This window comes from Callithrix jacchus, chromosome 7 (genome assembly GCF_049354715.1).
Source record: "Callithrix jacchus isolate 240 chromosome 7, calJac240_pri, whole genome shotgun sequence".
In the NCBI taxonomy this organism is placed as follows: Eukaryota; Metazoa; Chordata; class Mammalia; order Primates; family Cebidae; genus Callithrix; species Callithrix jacchus.
Window position 1 is genome coordinate 28400687 of NC_133508.1, and position 21161 is coordinate 28421847.

A 21161-nucleotide genomic window follows, 5' to 3' on the forward strand; every position below is an offset into this window, starting at 1 on the left:
TAGGCAGAAAGACCTTAAGCTATCCATCTGCCAATAGGAATACATTTTACACAACAGCCCTTGAAGAAACATGTTATCCATTTTTCTCAAAATACTTTTGAGTCACTTTTACTTCCCCATGGTTGAGAATATGGATACAAAGAAATACTTTACTAGTACAGCACAAGTACCAGCACAACTTAAGAGAATGGTACAATCTATCTTGGAATTGGCAAGTAATGAGGAATGGTGTGGACTATAATGAACTAGAGTGCTCTTAACCTCTCCATTAAAGAATCAATTATAATGCAGCTCAGCTAATAACAGTAACTATTGTTATTGTTATTTTGAGATGGAATCTGGATCTGCTGCCCAAGCTAGAGTGCAATGGTGCAATCTTGGCTCCCTGCAACCTCCGCCTCTTGAGTTCAAGCGATTCTCCTTCCTCCGCCTCCTGAGTAGCTGGGATTACAGGGGCCTGCCACCACATTCAGCTAATTTTTGTATTTTTCAGGAGAGACCTGGTTTTGTCATGTTGGCCAGGCTGGTCTTGAACTCCTGACCTCAGATGATCCATTGGCCTTGGCCTCCCAAAGTGCTGGGATTACAGGTATGAGCCACCTCACCCCGCCTCAGCTAATTATTAATATCAGGAAATGAAGGCCTATTTTGCACAAACCTTTTGTTCTGCCAAAGGAGCCAGAAATTTTTATATGAAATTTCTCAATTTCTAGGTCTAACAAAAAGTATGGATCTTTGTCCAAATACAGTCTGCAGAGTGTCTGTGAGCCTTCAGAGTATCTATGAGCCACCAGTCTGATATAAACTGTTATATGATTCATGCTATTCTCATTCTGCTTAGATGGTCCCCTAGTTTCCTCTCTAATTGGGTGATGTAGATGGTCTCTTGGAAGCACAGAGCTCACCACCTTTTCCAAACAAATAATTTTGCTGGGCCATGGGATATCTATATGCTTAACTTCATCTGCTAATGCCAAATTCTTTTACCTAAACATTCCTATTGTCTTAATTATATAGAATCTAGTCTTATTTGGGCTTTTTTCTCTAATGTAATTGATCACCAAAACAGTGTTTCTAGACCATTATCTCTCACTACTAAAAGCAGAGAACTTATCAGGACACCTATCTACAGTAGTGGGGAAAAAGTAAGAAGAGAAATGTAGGTGAAGGTAAGTTTGATGCCTTTAACAATTTCTAGATAGTCTTGCTTTTGTTTATATTAATAACATAACTTGGCATCTATGAACTGAAGATTTCCTTAGAAAGTTAGTCATAGGTTGATCATATTGGGGACTGTTCAGCCAGTTATTTAGAGGAGTTATGGGAATAATGTCATAAGGAAGCATAATCAAAACAATAGTTGAAAGAAAAAGTTATTTAGAAGCTTTGAATCATTCACAGTGAACCACAATTACTTATTTCCTTTTTCAGATATTCAATTCTTTACCATTGGCTCTATCATATCTGCCTACAAAAATGATTGTATTATCCTCTCTCCCACTGGAACACTCCTATCCTCAACTAGAAAAACTGCCTTGGATTCAACTGCTATTCTGCTGTCAACTCTGTCACTCCTTGACACCTTGCAATTTGGCTTCCGGTGAAAATGTTTCTCAGATGTTATCAGTGATTGCATGTTGCCAAATTCAATGACATTTTGTCTGAACTCATTTTCTTTTCGTGCTCTCACAAAACCTGTATTTCTGATCACCCCTTGCTTCTGCACATCAGTGTATCATATATCTACTGATTAAATACTCATTTTACAAAACTGCTAAATGCTACAAGAGAGACAGATTTAAAATCCATATTTTGTTCTTTGGACAAAATTTTGTACAAAGAATAACACTGAGTGCCATAATCAGGCAAAACTTTAGTAAATGTGCAAATTACTCAGCCTAACACTTATGATCTCACATTATCCAGTACCAAACTAAATTTCTACATACACCAAACTTAAATATGCCCAGTGCTCAGCAAGTCATTCCTTTCCATGCTATCTTCTTCCACTTTATCCCCCACACTAACTGGAATTATACCTAACCTTTGGGGCCCCTGGTTGATTCAGGGTGAGATGATCACCTCCTTCTCTGAATCGCAGCATTTTATGTGACAGTCATCAGATAGTGTGTTATGCCACAGCTATCTATAATCCCTACTGTCTGACTGACCAACTATAAGCCCTTAAAGGTAGGGAGTAGGTACCACTCTTTCTATTTCTGAGAGAAGTAGAAGCATGCAGTGATGGCCATCCATGTCTTCACACCTCCCTGTACCCATACTCTCATGGGTTCTCCTTCCACAGTAACCCTGGCTTGACCATGAAGTTTGTTTCATCCAATGAGATATTAGCAGATCTTATGCAAGCAGAGGCTTCCTGAGCATTTACATCCTGGAGACTGTTTTCTCTTGCTGTTCTCTGGAACTCTGAGACCACTGCATGGGCTAGCTTTGCAGAATGTGAAAGACTCCATGAAATACAAACAAGTTCACCCCCCTGAGCATCCCCAAACCAACCAGACCCCAGCCAAGACCCCAGACTGAACAGATCCACCAAGCTGATCCAGGCCCAGAAGAACCACATTGCTGACCACAGCATCATGAGAATAAATGCTTCTGTTTTAAGCCATTACAGTTTCCGGTAATGGAGGGGGAGGTGTTAATGGATGGACAGGGTATCTGGCACACTGTATTATTCTGAGATGAGTAAAAGAATTACTATAATTTTAATAAAATCTCTCTCATCATCCAATTCTTACTTAGTAGATTTTCGGTAGCCTAGAAATTGAAATACTCCATATGTCTGCAAAGGGTTTTCTAGTTTGTTTTGTAAAATGAAAAATCAAAGGGCAGCAATTATAAAAGATACAGTATAAATATTCTGTCTTGGCAGATGGGGATGTAACTTCAGGATTCTCCATTACCATCCTTGAGTCCTCAGGTAAATACTGTAAACTTTCTAGCCCTTTGTTTCCTTTTGTTAAAATAAATGCAATAGCACTAACCTCACAGTATTAGAGATAATACACAGTAAATACCTAATACCATTTCTGGTGCATTTCTTCAATAACCAGGAGATATTGTCATCATACATAATTATTAATCTTAAAATAAGAGAGCTGAAGCCACTGATCTCTAAATGTGTTTCTGGCTGGGCATGGTGGCTCATGCCTATAATCCCAATACTTTGGGAGACTGAGGCAGGTGAATCACTAGAGCTCAGGAGTTTGAGACCAGCCTAAGCAACATGGTGAAACCCCAACTCTACTAAAAATACAAAAAAAGTAGCTGGACATGGTGATGCAGGCCTGTAGTCCCAACTACTTGGGAGGCTGAGGTGGGAGGATGGTTTGAGCCTGGGAGGCAGAGGTTGCAGACAGCCGAGATCATGCCACTGCACTCCATACTGGGTGACAGAGCCAGATCCTATCTCAAAAAATAATAATAAAATAAAAGTTTGTTTCTATACCATTCATTCGCTCTCACTACTAAAAGCAGAGAATTTATCATAATGCTTGTATGTGGCAATCATAGGAAAGTTTGAAAGTAAAACATTGGGGAAGATCATTTTAATGCCTTGAGCAATTTCTAGGTATTTTTATATATAACAACCCTTGGCATCTCCAAACTAGAAATTTTTTCTGCCAATATAGATTAGAAAGTTGGTAATAAGTCTTCATTATATTTGGGGCTGCTCAGTCAATGTGTGCTTAGGAGGGACTGTGGGAATAATAAGTCATAAGAAAACATACACAAAAAATGGCTGGGCATGGTGGTTCACACCTGTAATCCCAGCACTTTGGGAGGCCAAGGTGGGCAGATTGCTTGAGGTCAAGAGTTTGAATCCAGCCTGGCCAACATGACAAAACCCTGTCTCTACTAAAAGTACAAAAATGAGCCAGGCATGGTGGTGGGTGCCTGTAATCCCAGCTCCTCAGGAGGCTGAGGCAGGAGAATCGCTTGAACCCAGGAGGCAGAGGTTGCAGTGAGCTGAGGCTGTGCAACTGCACTCCAGCCTGGATGACAGAGTGAGACTCCAACTCCAAAACGGTAACAATGACCACAAAAAATAAGCAGAAAGTTGTTGGGAAGAAAAAGGTTATTTAGAAGTGTTGAATAATTCACAGTTAACCAGGCAATTAGAAAAGTCCAGATGCCATTAATTGAGTAAAACTGCTTAGTGCCAATAGGATGCTTTCTCATTCTCTATCAGAAACTATATAATTACTTTTACCTTATATCAAAAATATAAATTAGACAATATAAAGATAGGGCATCTGGAACATTTCCGGAATATAATCACCAAAGCACACTAGGAAACCTTTTGTGTCCAGCCCATTGAGCCTGTGTAACGTGAAGGTGCATGCCACCCCCACCGAACCTCAGAGCATGCGAGTGCAAATGCGCTCATTTCAGATAAAACAAGGTAATGACTTCAAGGAAAGCAACAGAAAGAAAGAGATCCTCTTCCATGGCCAAGTGCTCACCTATATAGGTTCCACTGTTGTTACCAGCATAGTCAGCATCTTCTGGATGGAGTGCAAAAGCATACAGAACAAAAGCCAAGAAATAAAGCAGAACAGTTAGAAGGCCAGCCGCAGATGCAAAAAATAAACCACTTAAAACAATTAGGTAAAGCACAGCATAGAACAGCCCTGGCAATGCCACTCTTAAACATAAAACGGTTTGTTTTATATTTAAGTTTAAAGTGATATTTTGAAATATCATGCAGGGTTGTTTTTTTTTTTTTTTTAATTCCCCCAACTTTCTTCAATGGTTCTTGGTGCAGTTCCAAGAAAAATTATACATGACTTCTCTGATATATATATATATTTTTTGAGATGAAGTTTCGCTCCTGTTGCCCAGGCTGGATTGCAATGGCATGATCTCGGCTCACTGCAACCTCCACCTCCTGAGTTCAAGTGATTCTCCTGACTCGGCTTCCTGAGTACCTGGGATTACAGGCACACACCACCACACCCAGCTAATTTTTGTACTTTTAGTAGAGGCAGAGTTTCGCCATGTTGGTCGGCTGGTCTCAAACTCCTGACCTCAGGTGCTCCGTTTGTCTCGGACTCCCAAAATGCTGGGATTACAGGCATAAGCCACCACGCCCAGCCTATAATTTCAAAGTTAAGAAAATGATACCACCTCATCCCCCAAAGTAAATTTATTTGTGTAAACCAGGCTCTTTGATAATAGGTAAAAATACAGCACTTATTTTGGCTCATTGGATTAGACAGAAAGGTTAAGATGAAAAGACGTCCTTTCTATTAATAAGTAGAGATTTAATATTGGGAAGTAACATGGGAATGATACTGCTTTTATAAAAAAGAACTGATAAAAACATTTGTAAAGTAAGCAATGTGCTAGTATTTTGAAGTTAAATAAATACTGGGCTATAAGTATCTTAAAACTTTATTTAAGTAGTTGGGTACTTATTATTTCAGGCCTCTTTTTTCTGGAACTAGCAACATAGCACAAAATTCAAGTAATTGAGAAGATGCCCCTAGACCCTACGTCAAAATAAGTCTGCCAATGTATTTGAATACTGTTTATTTCTTTCATATTTGAGACTACTGACAGAAGAAAGATATAATGTGCTATTTCAGATTACATTCTATATTTCTGCTGCCTAAAGAAAAAAACGTATATCTCTTTCTAAAACAAAGTCTAACCACAATTTTTGGTATTGTAATGTTAAGATGAAAGTTTAGAGGTACAATAGCGTATTTTTATAAGTTGCTTGCTATATTCCATTTAATCCTACATATATGTGCACTAAATAAAATTACTAGACTTTGCAGGGTAACTTATACATGTACCTTTAATTTCCTCTGAGAAGCACAAAGAAAATGAGAAAGGAAATGATTAAATGTGCAGAAAATACAATTAAAATAGGAAGATGTTGCACCCAAGGAAAAAAAAAAAATCCACCTACCACACTCAACTGTTTCCTCATCTTAGAAAAGCCAAAGGAAAAAACAAATGTATTTTAAATGTTTCAAAATTATCAGTCAATAAATAAACAGAATTTAGGTTAAAACTACATTTTAGGCTGCACTGTAGGTTTGTTTTAAAAAGAATGCATACACTTGAGTTGTCAAAACATAGTCCTTACATAGCTTATTAAATAACCAAATGGGAAAAATAACCAGAACATAAATCTTTAGCATTTTTTTCAAAATATTATCTTTAATAAGGGGATTATATTTATTTTCATAGAATAGTTTTGGGTTTTTTTTTTTGTAAATCAATCTGTTCAATACTTAAAAGAAATTTCTTGACAAAAATAGTGGAAAGAAGAAAGGATATTAGAAACAACAAAGTTTGTCCTTAACATAAACATATCTAAATATCCCGTAAATTTAACAACCTGACAATTATCAGTGTAATTACACATATCAAATGAGTTATGCAGAATCATTTCTTTTCATTCTGTCTATATTATCTGATGAAATGTATTTTAGAAAGTAATCCTAAACAGTTCCTAAATTACTAATAGGATAGCAATTTAAAAGTTAAATAAGACTTCAGAGACTCGCTTTAAGGTAAGGGTGGAAAAAGTACTGGCAATATTGCGGAGGCAAATAGAGTTATGAGTCAAGGTAAGACGCATTTCACTACCTGACCTCAGAGGAAACAGGAGTGATCAGAACAGTTCTCCAAGCTACAGAATCGTGGCCAAAGAAAACACTTCCAGGAAAGTGTATACCATTGTATTTTTATTTTTCAAATACCTATGGATCCTTAAATTATGTTGGCTTGGTTTGACCAGTATCAGCAAATATCACAAGCAAATACTTATTATTCAGGCTCGTGTTATGAATTACCAAGTTGTGACTTATTTATGCTCATGTCTTAGTAGCTCTACCTGTCATGTGGATCTAAAACAAATTGTTGGAAAACAAAGAATAAACTATATGATGTGGTGTATGCAAACAGCTAGGCATGATGGACATTGGATGGATCATTTTGGAATCTCATGTACTCCATTATAAAGTGAGTTGTTAAGCATAGAGTCTATTTTTTCATAGAACCAATAGGATAAATTGAATATTGCACCCTCAATTAAAGACTTAGTGCCATGGAAGTCAAATGATAAAAGCCATATCACAAAAACCAACAAAAAATTAAAATACCAATGCCAATTCACAAAGAAATCTATAATTTATATTACATAGAGTATATATGTAATATTCTAATAAAATGTCATGAATATGCTGTATAAATTTGCAAAAGAATGTTTCTCCATAAAATTTTTAAGTAGAAAGAGAATGATATTTTTTATATTACTGATACAACCCCACACATATATTCAGTAGCAAGTATCATGCTTAATAAACATCCAGTAAGAAAAGGAAAGGAATGGAGTATCTTAGACTTAGCAAGTTTGAACAAAGAGGAAAAAATATACAAAAGGTTGATCTCAGAAGAGTTGTGACAGTTGTGTAATTATTACTATGTAGAAAGCACTGTTCTGTGTACACTAAATACACAAAATTATTTAATTCCCAAACAATCTATGAGGTCAGTACTATCATCCCCATTTTTTTTCAGATAAGAAAGAACCCTAGAGTGAATTCTCATAATTTTATGTTGCTTTGACATCCATTGTGAATCTAGGCTTAACTTTCTCATGTCAGAAACAGGGCTTAGTCACCTTTGACACAGCTTCAGCTCTCTGCCTCCTTCCAGTTCTTCAAGGCAGCCCATCCAGAAATCTGCCTCATATGACTGCTTGCTGGCGACCACCTCGCTATGGGATGTACAGATACAGCCTATTTGACTCTACACACCACGGGGACCGTGCAGATATGCTGCAGTGACCACCTCTCAGTCATAGCGTAACTCCACGGAACTCATGCCTGCTTTCTTTACACCCACTAATTAGAACTCCCAGAAGGAAAACTTGCTTGGGTAATGCCCTGGACCCCAGTGAAGGTTTTGGCCCCCTCATCTCTTGCTCCCCACACACTAGTTGAATCTGTGTCCCAGACAGTTCCTCTCTTCCTGTTGGCCCTGTGAGGCATGCTGCCCTCCCGTCCAGGATCTGTGAGTAATACACTGCCACTGCTATTTCACGCACTCCCACTATTTCATGTTGCCTCCTCTGTGTCTCACCTGCCGAACACACCTGAATCTAAGGTTTTTCCTGGTCAGGACATTCCTAGAGAGTGAGTGACACAGGTAAGACAAGAGCCCCAAGAGTGTCTGTCAATATAATCAAGTCCCTGTGAGAGAGGACATCTGGTCACAGGTGGACACTTAGGCATTAGGCCTTCCAAAAGGAGAAAGAAGTATCCCATGAAAGGCACCACTGCAGATAGTAATGACCATCTCCCCTGCATCAGGGCAGGGCTAGAGTATATAGCTACTCCCTAGGGAGAGCTCAAGAACTAATCAGAAAGAAAAATAAAATACAAACTACTTGTACATGTTAAAATTGGGATTTGGACCTATGCCATCTGGCTCCAGTCTTGAGTTTTTAATTCAATGCTACGCTAATCATGGCAAAACCACATTTTGATCACTCAAGTCTCTCACTAGAAATGGGCAGGAGAGAGGTCAAGGGACATGATGTTTCTTCCAAGTTTCCTATCAACTTAGCATGACCTCCCACTGCCCCACCAGCCCATCCCTCCCCAAAACTTCAATATCCAAAGGGAGAGTCTCCCACTAGGAGGAGCTGGGGAAGGCCAGCTCCTCTCCCCAGTGTTATCAAGAGTCCACCATCTGCTATCTTCAAGCACATTAGAGCAGGAGAGGAAAGTCAGAAAAATCACAAAGGGGAGGCCAAGAAGGTCTCACAAAGATGAAAGTGGCTGAGCTCAGTGGCTCGTATCTATAATCCCAGAACTCTGGGAGGCCAGGGCAGGAGGATCACTTGAAGCCAGGGGTTTGAAATCAGCCTAAGCCACATAGCGAGATTCCATCTCTAGAGAAAATTTTAAAAATTAGCTGGGTGAGGTGGTGCACATCTGTAGTCCCAGCTATTCAGAAGGCTGAGACAAGAGGATTGCTTGAGTCCAGGACTTTGAAGCTGCAGTCAGCTATGACGGTGCCACTGAACTCAAGCCTGGATGACAGGGTGAGAGCCTGTCACAAAAAAAGAAAAACTTTTTTTTTTTAAGAGAGAGATAAATATGCTGTCTTCAGAGAATGGAATAGAAAGGTTCTTCTGAAAAGCAAGTAGTGAGCCCTGCAGAATGGACAGTAGTAAATGTCCCATTCCACTGGATGTCACTCTGCAAGGGACATGTGTGACACTCTTTGACTAGTGGAGAAACTGTGTCTATACTAGTGTGCTGTTATTCACGTGGGCAAATTCCCATACTAAAAACCACTTTCCTATATGTTCCACCCCTTACTGCAATTCCTCCTAAAAGTCTGCAATAATCCACAACCACAGATCAGACCCCTAAGAGTTAACTAACACTTTCTAACCTGCATGGCATTGGGTCTCTAGGACAAAATCCAAGAGACAATAGGGCTGAGAACCCTTCCTATGGGAAGACTAGAAGCATCTACCCTGAGAGTTTCAGAAAGAACATCTTCAGGAATACCAGGAGAACACAGTTCACTGAGATTAAGCGTGAGCAGTAACAATGAGAACGTTCTGAACCTCAACCACCTAGTGATGTAAGTAATTGGATGTGAAATTTACAGCTTAGTTCATCTACACCTCTTTCCACACAAACTCTGAACTCTGGCATCTTCCAAAGAGTATTAGTATTAGGGAAAAAATACGTTAGGTATTTTTTAAAATCCCATGTGTTTCTGCGTATACAAGACCCCACCAATATTAAGAAAATATTTGACAATGTTTTAGACATACAAATTTCATGTAACACCATAAGCAACGTATTTGTTTTTGAATTAACTTTATGTGTGAAAACAACAAATAAAATTACTTAAGAATCCAGGAAGAAGGAGCTTACTCAACTTGAAAAGCTTTATTACAATGACTTGTAGCGTCCTGTGATATATTATTTTTAATTGTTGGACCTTCCAAACTATTGGTACCGTGTGCAGTGAATTAGTTTTTTTACTCAGTATTTGAATTCATTTGTTGCCTATTGTGATTATCAACTGACAAATGCTTGTCTTCGAATAAACTAGGTTACACCTTGCTTAAATGGATACCCTTTGGCTTCAGTTAAATATTTTTTTTTGGCCAGATGTGATGGCTCATGCCTGTAATCCCAGCACTTTGGTAGGCTGAGGCAGATGGATCATGAGGTCAGGAGTTTGAGACCAGCCTAACATGGTGAAACCCTGTCTCTACTAAAAATACAAAAATTAGCCAGTCATAGTGGTGGGCGCCTGTAATCCTAGCAACTCGGGAGGCTGAGGCAGGAGAATTGCTTGAATCCAGGAGGCAGAGGTTGCAGTGAGCCAAGACTGTGCCACTGCACTACAGCCTGGGTGACAGAGCAAGATTCTGTCTCAAAAAAAAAAAAAAAAAATTCTTTTTACCTGCATAATAACAATCATGACTGGTTAAAACAAATTCTACAATAAAATATTTTGTGTTTTGCTTTCTAATCTTTAAATGGTTGAAAAATTGTACATTTGTTTCTTTGACTACAAAAATTCTTTAAGAGTTATTTTATAAAACAAAAATTTTGAATTAAGGTTATTCAGTCAGCAATATTAGACACTTTTAGGTTCTTATACTTTGGTAACTACAAAAGGAAATAACACTATAAAAATCATGCTTGAATATTCTGTTGTAAAATATATTACATGGATAAGAGCTTTTTCTTGCTCCTTTCTGAAGACCATATATACTGGATTTAAATATTTAATATAAATTACATCCTATTAAATTAAAGTTAAATTAATTTTATGTCATTAGGAAGACTATTCTTAACAGATTTCAATAGAAAAGAAACAAACAATACTTCAAAAAAATCATATTTCTTTCTTTACGGGTAGGTAATATATGCAACCAAACTATAAAAAGAAGCTTTAGAAAGAAAAGTAGAGTACTTTAAATTATATTGACACAAGAAATGAAAGCTGCCAAGTTTCTGTCAAGCAAAACTACTCCTACATGCTATCTGGGACATAAGATTCACTTTTACTCATTTCCGGAACACTTAAGCTATATCTTTTATGTAATAATCTCAAAGCTGGTCATCTAAAGAAAATCTATCAGACTTCAAGGTCTGTATTACGAATACAAATCCATTATGTGGGAACCTATCATTAGATGATGGAGGGGTGGAAACAAATTTCCATTACAAATATCTTTGTTGGATAAGCAATTCTTCCAAAAATAATAGAAGGAGGAGAAAGAGGAAGACACAAGTCCTTATATCCAGCTACTAAGACTTAGAAAGATTTTAGGTTTAAGAGTTCAAGTTTTAGTTTTCAGAAATTTTTTATTTTAAGAGGTAATTTTTTTTTTTTTGGTTTGAAAGACTTTTTTATTCTTCTGGGTTGATATTAGATACACCAAGATTCTTAAGAGGAAGAAATAACCAAGCATCAAAGATGAATCTGACTTACACTTATGAATTTTGCATAAGGAGGTTAGTTTTAAAGCCTACAGTGGTTGTTATTATCATGGCTCCTGATTTTACTTACCTTGGAGCCAAGAACTAGAGCTCTAGCACAAATACAAATATGCAAAGATAATAAGATTGGGATGTGCCCTTTCTTATTTACTTCTATATTGATATTAACTGAAACCCTATAGTTCCAGAGCCATCTTCCGTGAACTTTTCCTCCATGCAAACTTAAGTTATGGTGATACACTACAAATAAAAGAAAGAGCAAAATAAAGAATAAGAAAAAGAGTAATACAACCAATCGCTTTGTGAAAAAAGTTAACTGGCTAATTTGGTAAATGTTATTACATCACTAGATTCATTAATTCAAATCTGATACTTACAATTTCATCCTAGGTTTTAAGTACACTTGTAAAAATTAGTGGAGAAAGTTTTTACATTGTATTTTAAAACTAAATTGATAAACATCTACATGATAGAATTATTCTTCCTTTAAAAATTTTACATTAAATCAGAAACTTTTAAAAAACCCTATTCTATTAATATTCAAAATCATAAAAACAAAAGATTTTATGCCAATTTGCTGTTTTTCTTCATAGCATTTTTCCATAATTCAGCAAAGGGCATGATAATGAAAGTTTCCATTTAACTTACGTATTCTAAAACCCTAAGTACCAAATATCAAAATCCAGAAAGTAGTGGATCAGATGGCCTTTACAAGTTTTAGTTATGTAAAGAATCATCATCAAAACATAGGTTAAAGTGATTTTAAATGCCATTTAAAATGTTCCGGATCAATACAATGATTTATACATAATTTTTAACTTTTTGTGAGACAATATTCAAGAAAATTTCAAGTAGAATTTCAATTCTTAATCTTCTCTTTAATTCTCACAGAAATATATTGTCTGTCTGAACAAGGCCATGTTTGTTAGATGCTTATGTTTTAATAAGGATAATTCTGACCAGATTTATTTGAAAATAAATAACATATATAAAAAAGAATAATGCATCTCTCAGTTTGAATCAAAAGCTAGTTTAATAAAAAAGAGAGAGAGAGAGAAGAAAGAAAGACAGGAGGACCAGCAAACATTTCTGAATGGAATTCAAGAGGCAGACACAGCAAAAAACCAAATTAGTCAAATGAGGACACTTCAGTAAAGATAAATGCTAGAATAAACATTTATCAGATGCAAATACTGAAGTATTAACATAAAAAAGAAATTATACAAATCAACAGACAAAATGACTGTTACAATTAATACTGCTACACAAACACATACACACACACACACACACACACACACACACCCCTCACCCTCATATTCTATACAGAAACCAGTTTGGGAGAGCTATTAAAAAGCAATGCATCCCTTTTGTACATACAGTTCTTTTAAAGAAACACATACACACTTATCAAAACTTTTGAATCAATGAAAATTCATAATAATATCAAACAGTAAATTTCTAAGTTGCCTAGGACTCAGAGTTGATCCAGATTCAAGTATAATTATATTTTTTTCATTTTTAAGTTACACATATCTTATCCCACATCTTCCAAATATATTAGAGATGTGTAAGCCCCCTATTTAAAAATCCCTTAAAAAGCAAGTCAGGTGGATACGTCCAAACTCCTTTCTGTTGGTGAGTTGGCTAGTGAAAAGTCATCACACTTACGAACAGTGCAACGTTCTCATGAAAGCTTTAAGCTTTCTGATGTCAGAAGATGTGTAGCATTCTGTGACAAGGGCAGACTTAATGTAGCCAGAACAAGCAGGCTTTTGAATCAGTTCTCCACTTTAAGCATTTGCCTGCTTGTGAGATTTATACTCAACTACGGTTTGGCTCCCTTCTAATGTGATTCCTGGGCTATACGCTTTTGCAAACTGACAGAAATCACAGGAGATGCGAAAAATGCAACAATACTAAAAACAGATGTTGGTGTAAAATTCCAGGGCCATTTACTTGGTCATTTCACTGTTTAATGTACAACTTCTATGCTGAAAACAAAGGGCTGGTTTTTTCCTCTTAAAATACCTAGAACCATGAAATATCTAGAGGAGGTGAAATAGGAAATTTATGGGATGGAGACTTGAGGAGGTGGGTGGTGGGAAGTAAAGAAAAGCTGACAGAAGGTTAGGTTGAAAGAAGAAAAAAAGTGCTTAAATCCACACTATGTTTTTCAATAGTCATAGAGTAGCCATCCTCTGTCTTTCTCTCATTTTCTTTTAATCTAGTCCAGCGATAACTCCAAACGGACAGGCTAAAGGTCAGAAGTATTATGTTAAGAACAATTGGTCTTGAGCATAGTTGCTTTTGTGCCAAAGAAATTATACAAATCAACAGATTTGTTTCTCCCTAATCTTTACCAAGAAATATCTAACCCAAACCTCCTGTCTTTGAAAAAATAAGAGCTGCATTTTAGGTGACATTTAATAAAGTACCTACATTTGGAAATCAAAGAGAGTAGTAATAGCAGTTACTTTCTTAAAGAGTGAGTCATAGATTTATTATTAACAACCTCAACCACCCTTTTCTCCAAAAGATTCACATTAATATTCCAAATACGAATCTCGTATTTGTTTGTTCCTGAGAAATGATGATCCCAAAGTTATTGCTAGGGTAATATAGAACCCTTTGTTGTGCCACGAGCACCTGTTTTAATAGTAAAAACTAAATAGCAGGGTTTGGTTACTCTATATTCTTATTAACAAACTTACATGACTTCCTGTTGGAAACCTTCAGGGGCTGAACCAATGTTACTGGTCGTCTCAGAGCCAGTCTCCTGGGAGAAGAAAGTCAACAAGCCTATCAATTTTCAGCACAGATCTAAGGTGAATACAACATCAAAATATTTAGTTTTAAGAAAAAACTTAAAGGTTAGATAAAAAAATGAATGCAATGAAATTTATTCAAATTAAGAAACAAATCGTCCACTTTCACATTTTTGTAAATTATCTTCCCTCCCTCCAAAACCAATGGTCTTTTTTTTCCCCACCTTTTACATCAACAGGGTTTCAAGATATTAATGTGCTATTTTCCATTTGCTTCATAACAAAAAATCTAATATGACCCGGTGCTGTCATATTATTTTTGGTCATTCATCATACTTAGTTAGACAAAACAGAAATCCAAACCGAAGGAATAAAAAATCCTAAGGCAAGGTTTCATAGCATATTTTATCACATCAATGCTAGAATGGTATTTTGCAGAGAACAAAAGGTCAGCTGGAGAAAAGCCATTATTATGTACCAGTAGCTCACCTTTCCTGGAAGTGCTTTGAGGGGATCAAGCCGGCCCTGGGATTGGCATCACCTTCGTGTTTTGCTTGCCACCAAGTTGCATCATCTTGGCTCATAATCTGAAGAATATCTCCCTTTTTGAAAGAAAGCCCAGCTTCCTTACATGGAATTGCCTTATCCTCATTAGGATTATAGTCAAAGAGGGCTTTGATAAACATCTGGAAGAAAAGTTTCACTGAAGATGAATAAAGATAAAAAATATACAAGAAATGCCCTATATTCTCCTAACTCTGATTCAAAACATAATAATTTTAAAACTAGAATATTAAAAGAAATGCGTTGTGACAAAGTGGATATGTGTTTGATGGAAAAACACAACTTCCCTCCCACACACACAGACACACAAAATGTTTTGAAGAAATGATTACCTTGCCTTCTTTTGATGGTGTCTCCTCTTTGATGCCGGGTATAATCTTAAATGTAATTGCTCCCTGAGACTGAGCCTGGTATCAGATGAAAGAAAGAGTTATAAGAAAACCAGAGCCAAGGAAAAATAAGGCAAAATAGGTAGAAACTGAAATGCATCTGAAAATTTACAAGCTTGGGGTTTCTACTCTTAGATAGACTACATGGAGGAAACCGTTTTTGTAGAAATTCCTGTAATGTGAGAAAGAAAGCTCTGAAGTTTGTAGCGTAAGTTAAAAAACATTAACTCCTAAATCCACTTTTACTTCCTGTGTACTTTTAAACTGTCACTAAATAGATTCTCATCCAAGTTTCCTCAAAATAGAAACACACAAAATATGCACAACACCTTAAATAAACATGGTATTAAATGACTAGAATAGGTCATGTATAAAGAGCTGAGTGCAGTGGCTCACGCCTATAATCCCAGCGCTTTGGGAGACCAATGTGGCCAGGATCACCTGAGTCCAGGAGTTCGAGACTATTCGGGGAAATATGGCAAAACCCCAATCTCTACAAAAAAATTTTTTAATTAGCGGAGTGTGGTGATGAGGCTAAGGTCTCTTGAGCCCAGGAGTTGAAGGCTGCAGTGAGCTGTGATTGCACAACTGCACTCCAGTCTAGGCGACAGAGCCTGCACTCCAGTCTAGGCGACAGAGCAAGACACTCTCTTAAAAAAAAAAAAGAAAAGGGAAAAATGTACAGGATGGTTCAGGCAGTTACATTTAAGTATCAGCATCCATGTTTTGGGGAACAAAACACCTATATTGTTCAATAGTGTGGTTATAAAACACATTATTCAATTAGTGGCAATGCCTATCAGAAAAAAACAATAAAGAACATTCATATCTATTGTATTCTGGTGAGTAAAATGTAGAGATTCATTGCAAGATGAAACGATTGAGTACCTATTCTAACTTCATTAAAACAGGTACCAGCACCCACAAACTTTTGTTATGTCAGACAAGATCTCTTTTTAAATATACTCTCATGTCATTTTCTGTCTCTCTCTTTTTAGCACTAACTGTAGCCATATTTAATTATGTATGCAATTATTTCTTAAGATATGTTACTCCTGCCAAATTGTAAGCTCCACAAAAGCACTAAATACTTGGCACATTTGAAAGATATGTACTGTCTGTCAATTTCCATGGTAGAAATACTTTCATTATAGCCAATTTCAATTCACCAGCATGAAGTTGCTGAAAGCTGAACTGGGAAATGGTGCATGCAGTCAGCTTTGGCAACCTTTAAGAAGGCAGCTCTAGTGCAACACAGTAACTTAAGTAAAATGGGATTCTGTATACATAAATAACAGAATTTTATAAAGGGTTGATTTATCTCAAAATAGCAATATCATTGCTATTGCTTATTGTAAAAGGCACTCATAAATCTTATTGAGAATTCTTATACTGTAATACTGAATTGCATTGGTAGAGAGAAAACAAAAGTCTTCTCTATAATCTCCCCTTATTTTTCTAGTTTTTGTATGTGTTTTTTTTTAATGGATCTGTGGTCCTTACGACAGTGTCATTTATAAAGAACTCCATCTAGGTTAGCAATTGTTATTATTATTACTGCTAAGCCATATAGGTCTATCTCTCGTTGTGATTGCCTCACAATAATCTAGCATATAGATGAATGATTACTTGATCAATGCAACTTTCTTGGTAGTTTCCATATGTTTTAAAAATATTTTGTTTATACATATTTACCAAATTATTGCATGAGGATTAATTTCCAACAGTTGAATTTCTTGATTAAAGGATATGCACATTTAAAATTTTGATAGTTTCAGATCTCAAAATGTTCTACTAATAATTTATTCCATCCCCAAATCATTAAATATATCTATTTTCCTATACCCTGACCAACTCTAAGCATCATCAAGCTTTCCAACCTCAAGTAACCTGGCACTTTCCAGATATCTATGTTTTCTTTCATAAAGTATTTGTCCAAATGCTTTCCTGATTTTTTCTGTAAATGTTTTTCTTATTGATTTTTATCATCTCCCTCTATGTTGAAATAGTACCCTTTTATTATATATATAGAAAATATTTTTCCTACAATCTCATTTGTCTTTTATGTTTCTTTATGGCACCTTTTTGCTGCAAAGGAAGTTTTGAATTTGAGTAGACACATCTGTTATTTTTCTATTTGATTTCCATACCAAGGTTAAAAAGTCTTTTTCTACCTTGCAATTATAAAACTTGTATATTACATTTTATTGCACAATTTTTGTGATAACTTTGCACTTAAATATTTAATTTGCTGGGAATTTATTTTTATGTATTGTAAAACAAAAATTGACCTTATTTTCTGAGTCATTAACCTCATACCATTTATGAAATGGTTCCATTGTCTTCCCACCAATTTAAAATACCACCTTAACCATACACTAAGTTTTCATTTAAGACACACTCAAACCTCTTCTAGTTGCTATAGGTTTCCAGTCTGTTTTCATATATCAAAGAGTTTCCCTTCCTTTTATCTCACAAATGAACTTTAGAATTAATATTGCCGAGGCCTAAAATAATTTTATTCAAGTGTCAGATTTCAAAAGACATCTAAATTAGTTTGACTAATTTGTATTGCTATGATCTATATCCTAGAATATGATGGTGTCAGTGGGAGGAAGACAAAGATAAATGCATCACCAACCACAGTGTAGACAACATCTGTTAAGTACAGACTCAGGACAGGTGCTCAACTTTTTTTTTTTTTTTTTGGTTTTCTTTTTTGAGACCCAGGCTGGAGTACAGTGGCTCGATCTCAACTTACTACAACCTTCATCTCCCAGGTTCAAGCAATTCTCCTGCCTCAGCATCTAAAGTACCGGGGACTACAGGCGCCCACCACCATGTGCAGCTAATTTTTTTTTTCCTTTAGTAGAGACAGGTTTCACTGTGTTGGCCTGGCTGGTCTTGAACTGCTGATCTCAAGTGATCTGCTTATCTCAGCCTCCCAAAGTGCTGTGATTGGGATTACAGGCATTAACCACTATACTCTGCCCTAAAACTCTTTATATACTACCTCATTTAATCCTCAAAACACTCCAGATGGATAGTTACCTCTTATTCCCATTTTGTAAATGAAAATACTGAGGGATGAATAGATTAGGGTATTTTCCAAGGACACACAGGGATTAAGTGATGGAGCTGGGAATCCAAATCCTGTATATGTCAAACCAAGTCTAAAAGTCTGAAATATACTGATTCAATTTTATTTTTATTGCACCTTTAAAAGGAATTTACAGCTTACCAAAATCTGTATTATTTCCTCAGGACTTTTATCCTTAACTGGTATCCCGTTCACTTCCCTAAGTTCATCACCAACGTGAATAAGACCTGAGAAATAGGAGATTTGGTAAATTAGCAGTGTTACCCACAACAGAAGCTATAATTTGCAGTTGTTTCCATAATTAAAGCATTGTCAGGTGCACTTAATACACTTAACGATTGGAAAAGAGACCTTCACATGTCTCAGGTTTCAGCCTCTATGCCTCTCCACAGCAGTGACTCAAGTTCACAACATAGTAATTCTGGACAACAAATGGTAGCAGCAGCTTGGTCTTTGGCTAGAAATGCACATTACTGATATCTGGTACTAATAAAACAATTTTTATTTATCTTAAAGGCTGCATGCTCTTAGCAGTACTTTTCAATCGAGAAACACAGAAACAAGTTTAGATATAGCTTTGGATGCTTGTGTACAAGACCAGAGAGTAATATTTATCTATCATTTATTTAAATAGGCTCTCACATTTCAACACAGAAAACAATATCTTATTACTTGTTTTGCTGTATTAGATCCAAAGATGATCTTCCTCTTAGTAATCTATTGGAAATGCTATACACAAAATACGTGACTTGTCTGTATTCCGTTAACATTTAAGGTCTCACCACTTCTATCTGCAGCTCCTCCTCTCATGATTCTGGCCACAATGATCGCCCCAGTCTGCTCATCCTTCTTAATTGTAGCTCCCTTTTAAAACAAAAACAAAAAGCATTTGTGGGTAAATGTGTGTATTGGGTGTTAGAAAAAGGGAGGAAATAAGGACATTCATCTGAAAAAAGGGAAAACAACTACAAAAAAAAATAAATGAGGCGGGAAGAATAGACATCATGCCATTTGGCTTATAATATCTATTCTCATGACTAGATATAGGAAATTCTATCTACACAGCATCTAAGGGTTTCAGCCCAATTTAAAGATTTTTGAAATCTTCAACTCTTCGAAATTGTGTAAAATAAACATACCTTCTTTCCATTATAAAAATACCTTGTATTTGAATGCTGTTTGGTTTTTACTCTTTTAAAGCATTTCTTCATTTTATCCTTAGAGTATCCCATCAAGAAAGTGGAATAGTGATAATTACACTAATAGACAACAGATTCTATATGTTAGGAAACTAAAACACAGATCATTTGACTTTCAGTTAGTTCAGTGATCCTTCTATCGCACTCAGTTACCATAGTTAAAAAATTAAAAAATAAAAAAACAGGCCAGGCACAGTGGCTCATGCTTGTAATCTCAGCACTTTGGGAAACTGAGACAGGCAGATCACCTGAAATCAGGAGTTTGAGACCAGTCTTGCCAACATGGTGAAACCCTGTCTCTACTAAAAGTACAAATTAGCCAGGCATGGTGGCAGGTGCCTGTAATCCCAGCTACTAGGGAGGCTGAGACAGCAGAATCCCTTGAACTGGGAGGCGGAGGTTGCTGTGAACTGAGATCATGCCATTGCACTCTAGCCTCGGTGACAGAGTAAGATTCCATCTCAAAAAAAAATTGGTGATAATTGTAAAGAAAAAGAAAAAAGTTAAAACCCAGAAATTAGTCATATTTGTTGCCTAAGTCTAAGACAAATGATTAGAAGAAAGAGCTCTTACTCCATGGTTTTAGTGAACTAGGATTGTACCTAGTACAAACAGAACTAAGTACTGGCATAAGATTAGGAAACAATCTCAAAAAGAAGCCAAAAACTCTTCACTTACAGATATTCAGAAGCAAATTAACTGCTGCTTTGAAAGAACGACAGGCACAAGCGGTTACTTTGAAAGCCTTTCCATGACTTTCCTTTTAAGAATCTGGCATTGGTTTTGCAAAGCCATCCAACATTGCATAATACTGCTAAAAAGGTATGCTTTTCAGTGGCGGCAGAATTCATCCCAAAGAAGTGGAAATTTTCTCGAGTTTGTCAATAAACACATTTATATCATCATTAAAGAACAGATATGTAAACAAAGTAAGAGTCCATCTGTAATAAGTATCTTCATATGTAACTATCAAATACATAGCTAATGATAGTAAAAAAAAATCGAAGAAGTAAGTGACAGGCATTTTGCAGCATTTTCCATCGCCTATGCATGCATTCAAAGCCAAAAACTTGAATGAACATCTCTCCATGGTCATAAACCTTAGACTCACCAATTATTGGTACTTTCTGCTTTTATTTGAATTTCTAACTCGTTGACAAAATGGCTGGAAATGTAATATTCTCAATATGACTAATTAGTTTGATTAGATCAACTTTCATTTTCCTTAATAATATGGCACAAATTTTCCCACCAAATATGCCTAATGGCAGAAAAGCCTAGTAATCTAACTCTATTTATCCATAGTTTCTGGATGAGAAATTGCATATCAAATGGCCATAATTTGTCTAAGATCAGACAACTAGTATACGGAAAATTCAGGACTTGTTTATGGCAATCTGACCAGAGACACTGGACATTCATCTTAATCATCATCCAATATGGCTTAACCTCTATCTTCCCATAACCTTGCATTCATAAGTTCATTCTGTCCATTCTGTCATTACTTTTGTGGGAGATTGCATGCCATATTCCCACATTAAGTGTTAAAAATGGTTTTGAGGCTTCAAAGGCTATAAGAAGATCTGTAGCTGCCATTCACTCCTCTGGAAACATCT

General features: G+C 36.3%; 1 protein-coding gene across 8 annotated transcripts in view; it reads right to left on the minus strand.

Annotated features, from left to right (window-relative positions):
- MPP7 (MAGUK p55 scaffold protein 7) overlaps nucleotides 1–21161 on the minus strand; it is a 255825-nt gene that overhangs the window by 51621 nt on the left and 183043 nt on the right. For 5 of the 8 annotated variants that reach the window (XM_078329683.1, XM_078329681.1, XM_054258553.2 and 2 more), the window contains 5 exons: nucleotides 19129–19210; nucleotides 18488–18573; nucleotides 15190–15264; nucleotides 14783–14979; nucleotides 14240–14304 (listed from right to left, as the gene is read on the minus strand). In XM_078329683.1, the coding sequence (XP_078185809.1) occupies nucleotides 14240–14304; nucleotides 14783–14979; nucleotides 15190–15264; nucleotides 18488–18573; nucleotides 19129–19210 (505 nt within the window). Of the gene's footprint in view, nucleotides 1–4487; nucleotides 4527–14239; nucleotides 14305–14782; nucleotides 14980–15189; nucleotides 15265–18487; nucleotides 18574–19128; nucleotides 19211–21161 lie in introns of all 8 variants that reach the window. The other 3 variants (XM_078329680.1, XM_054258552.2, XM_035307007.3) reach the window with 1 other exon arrangement.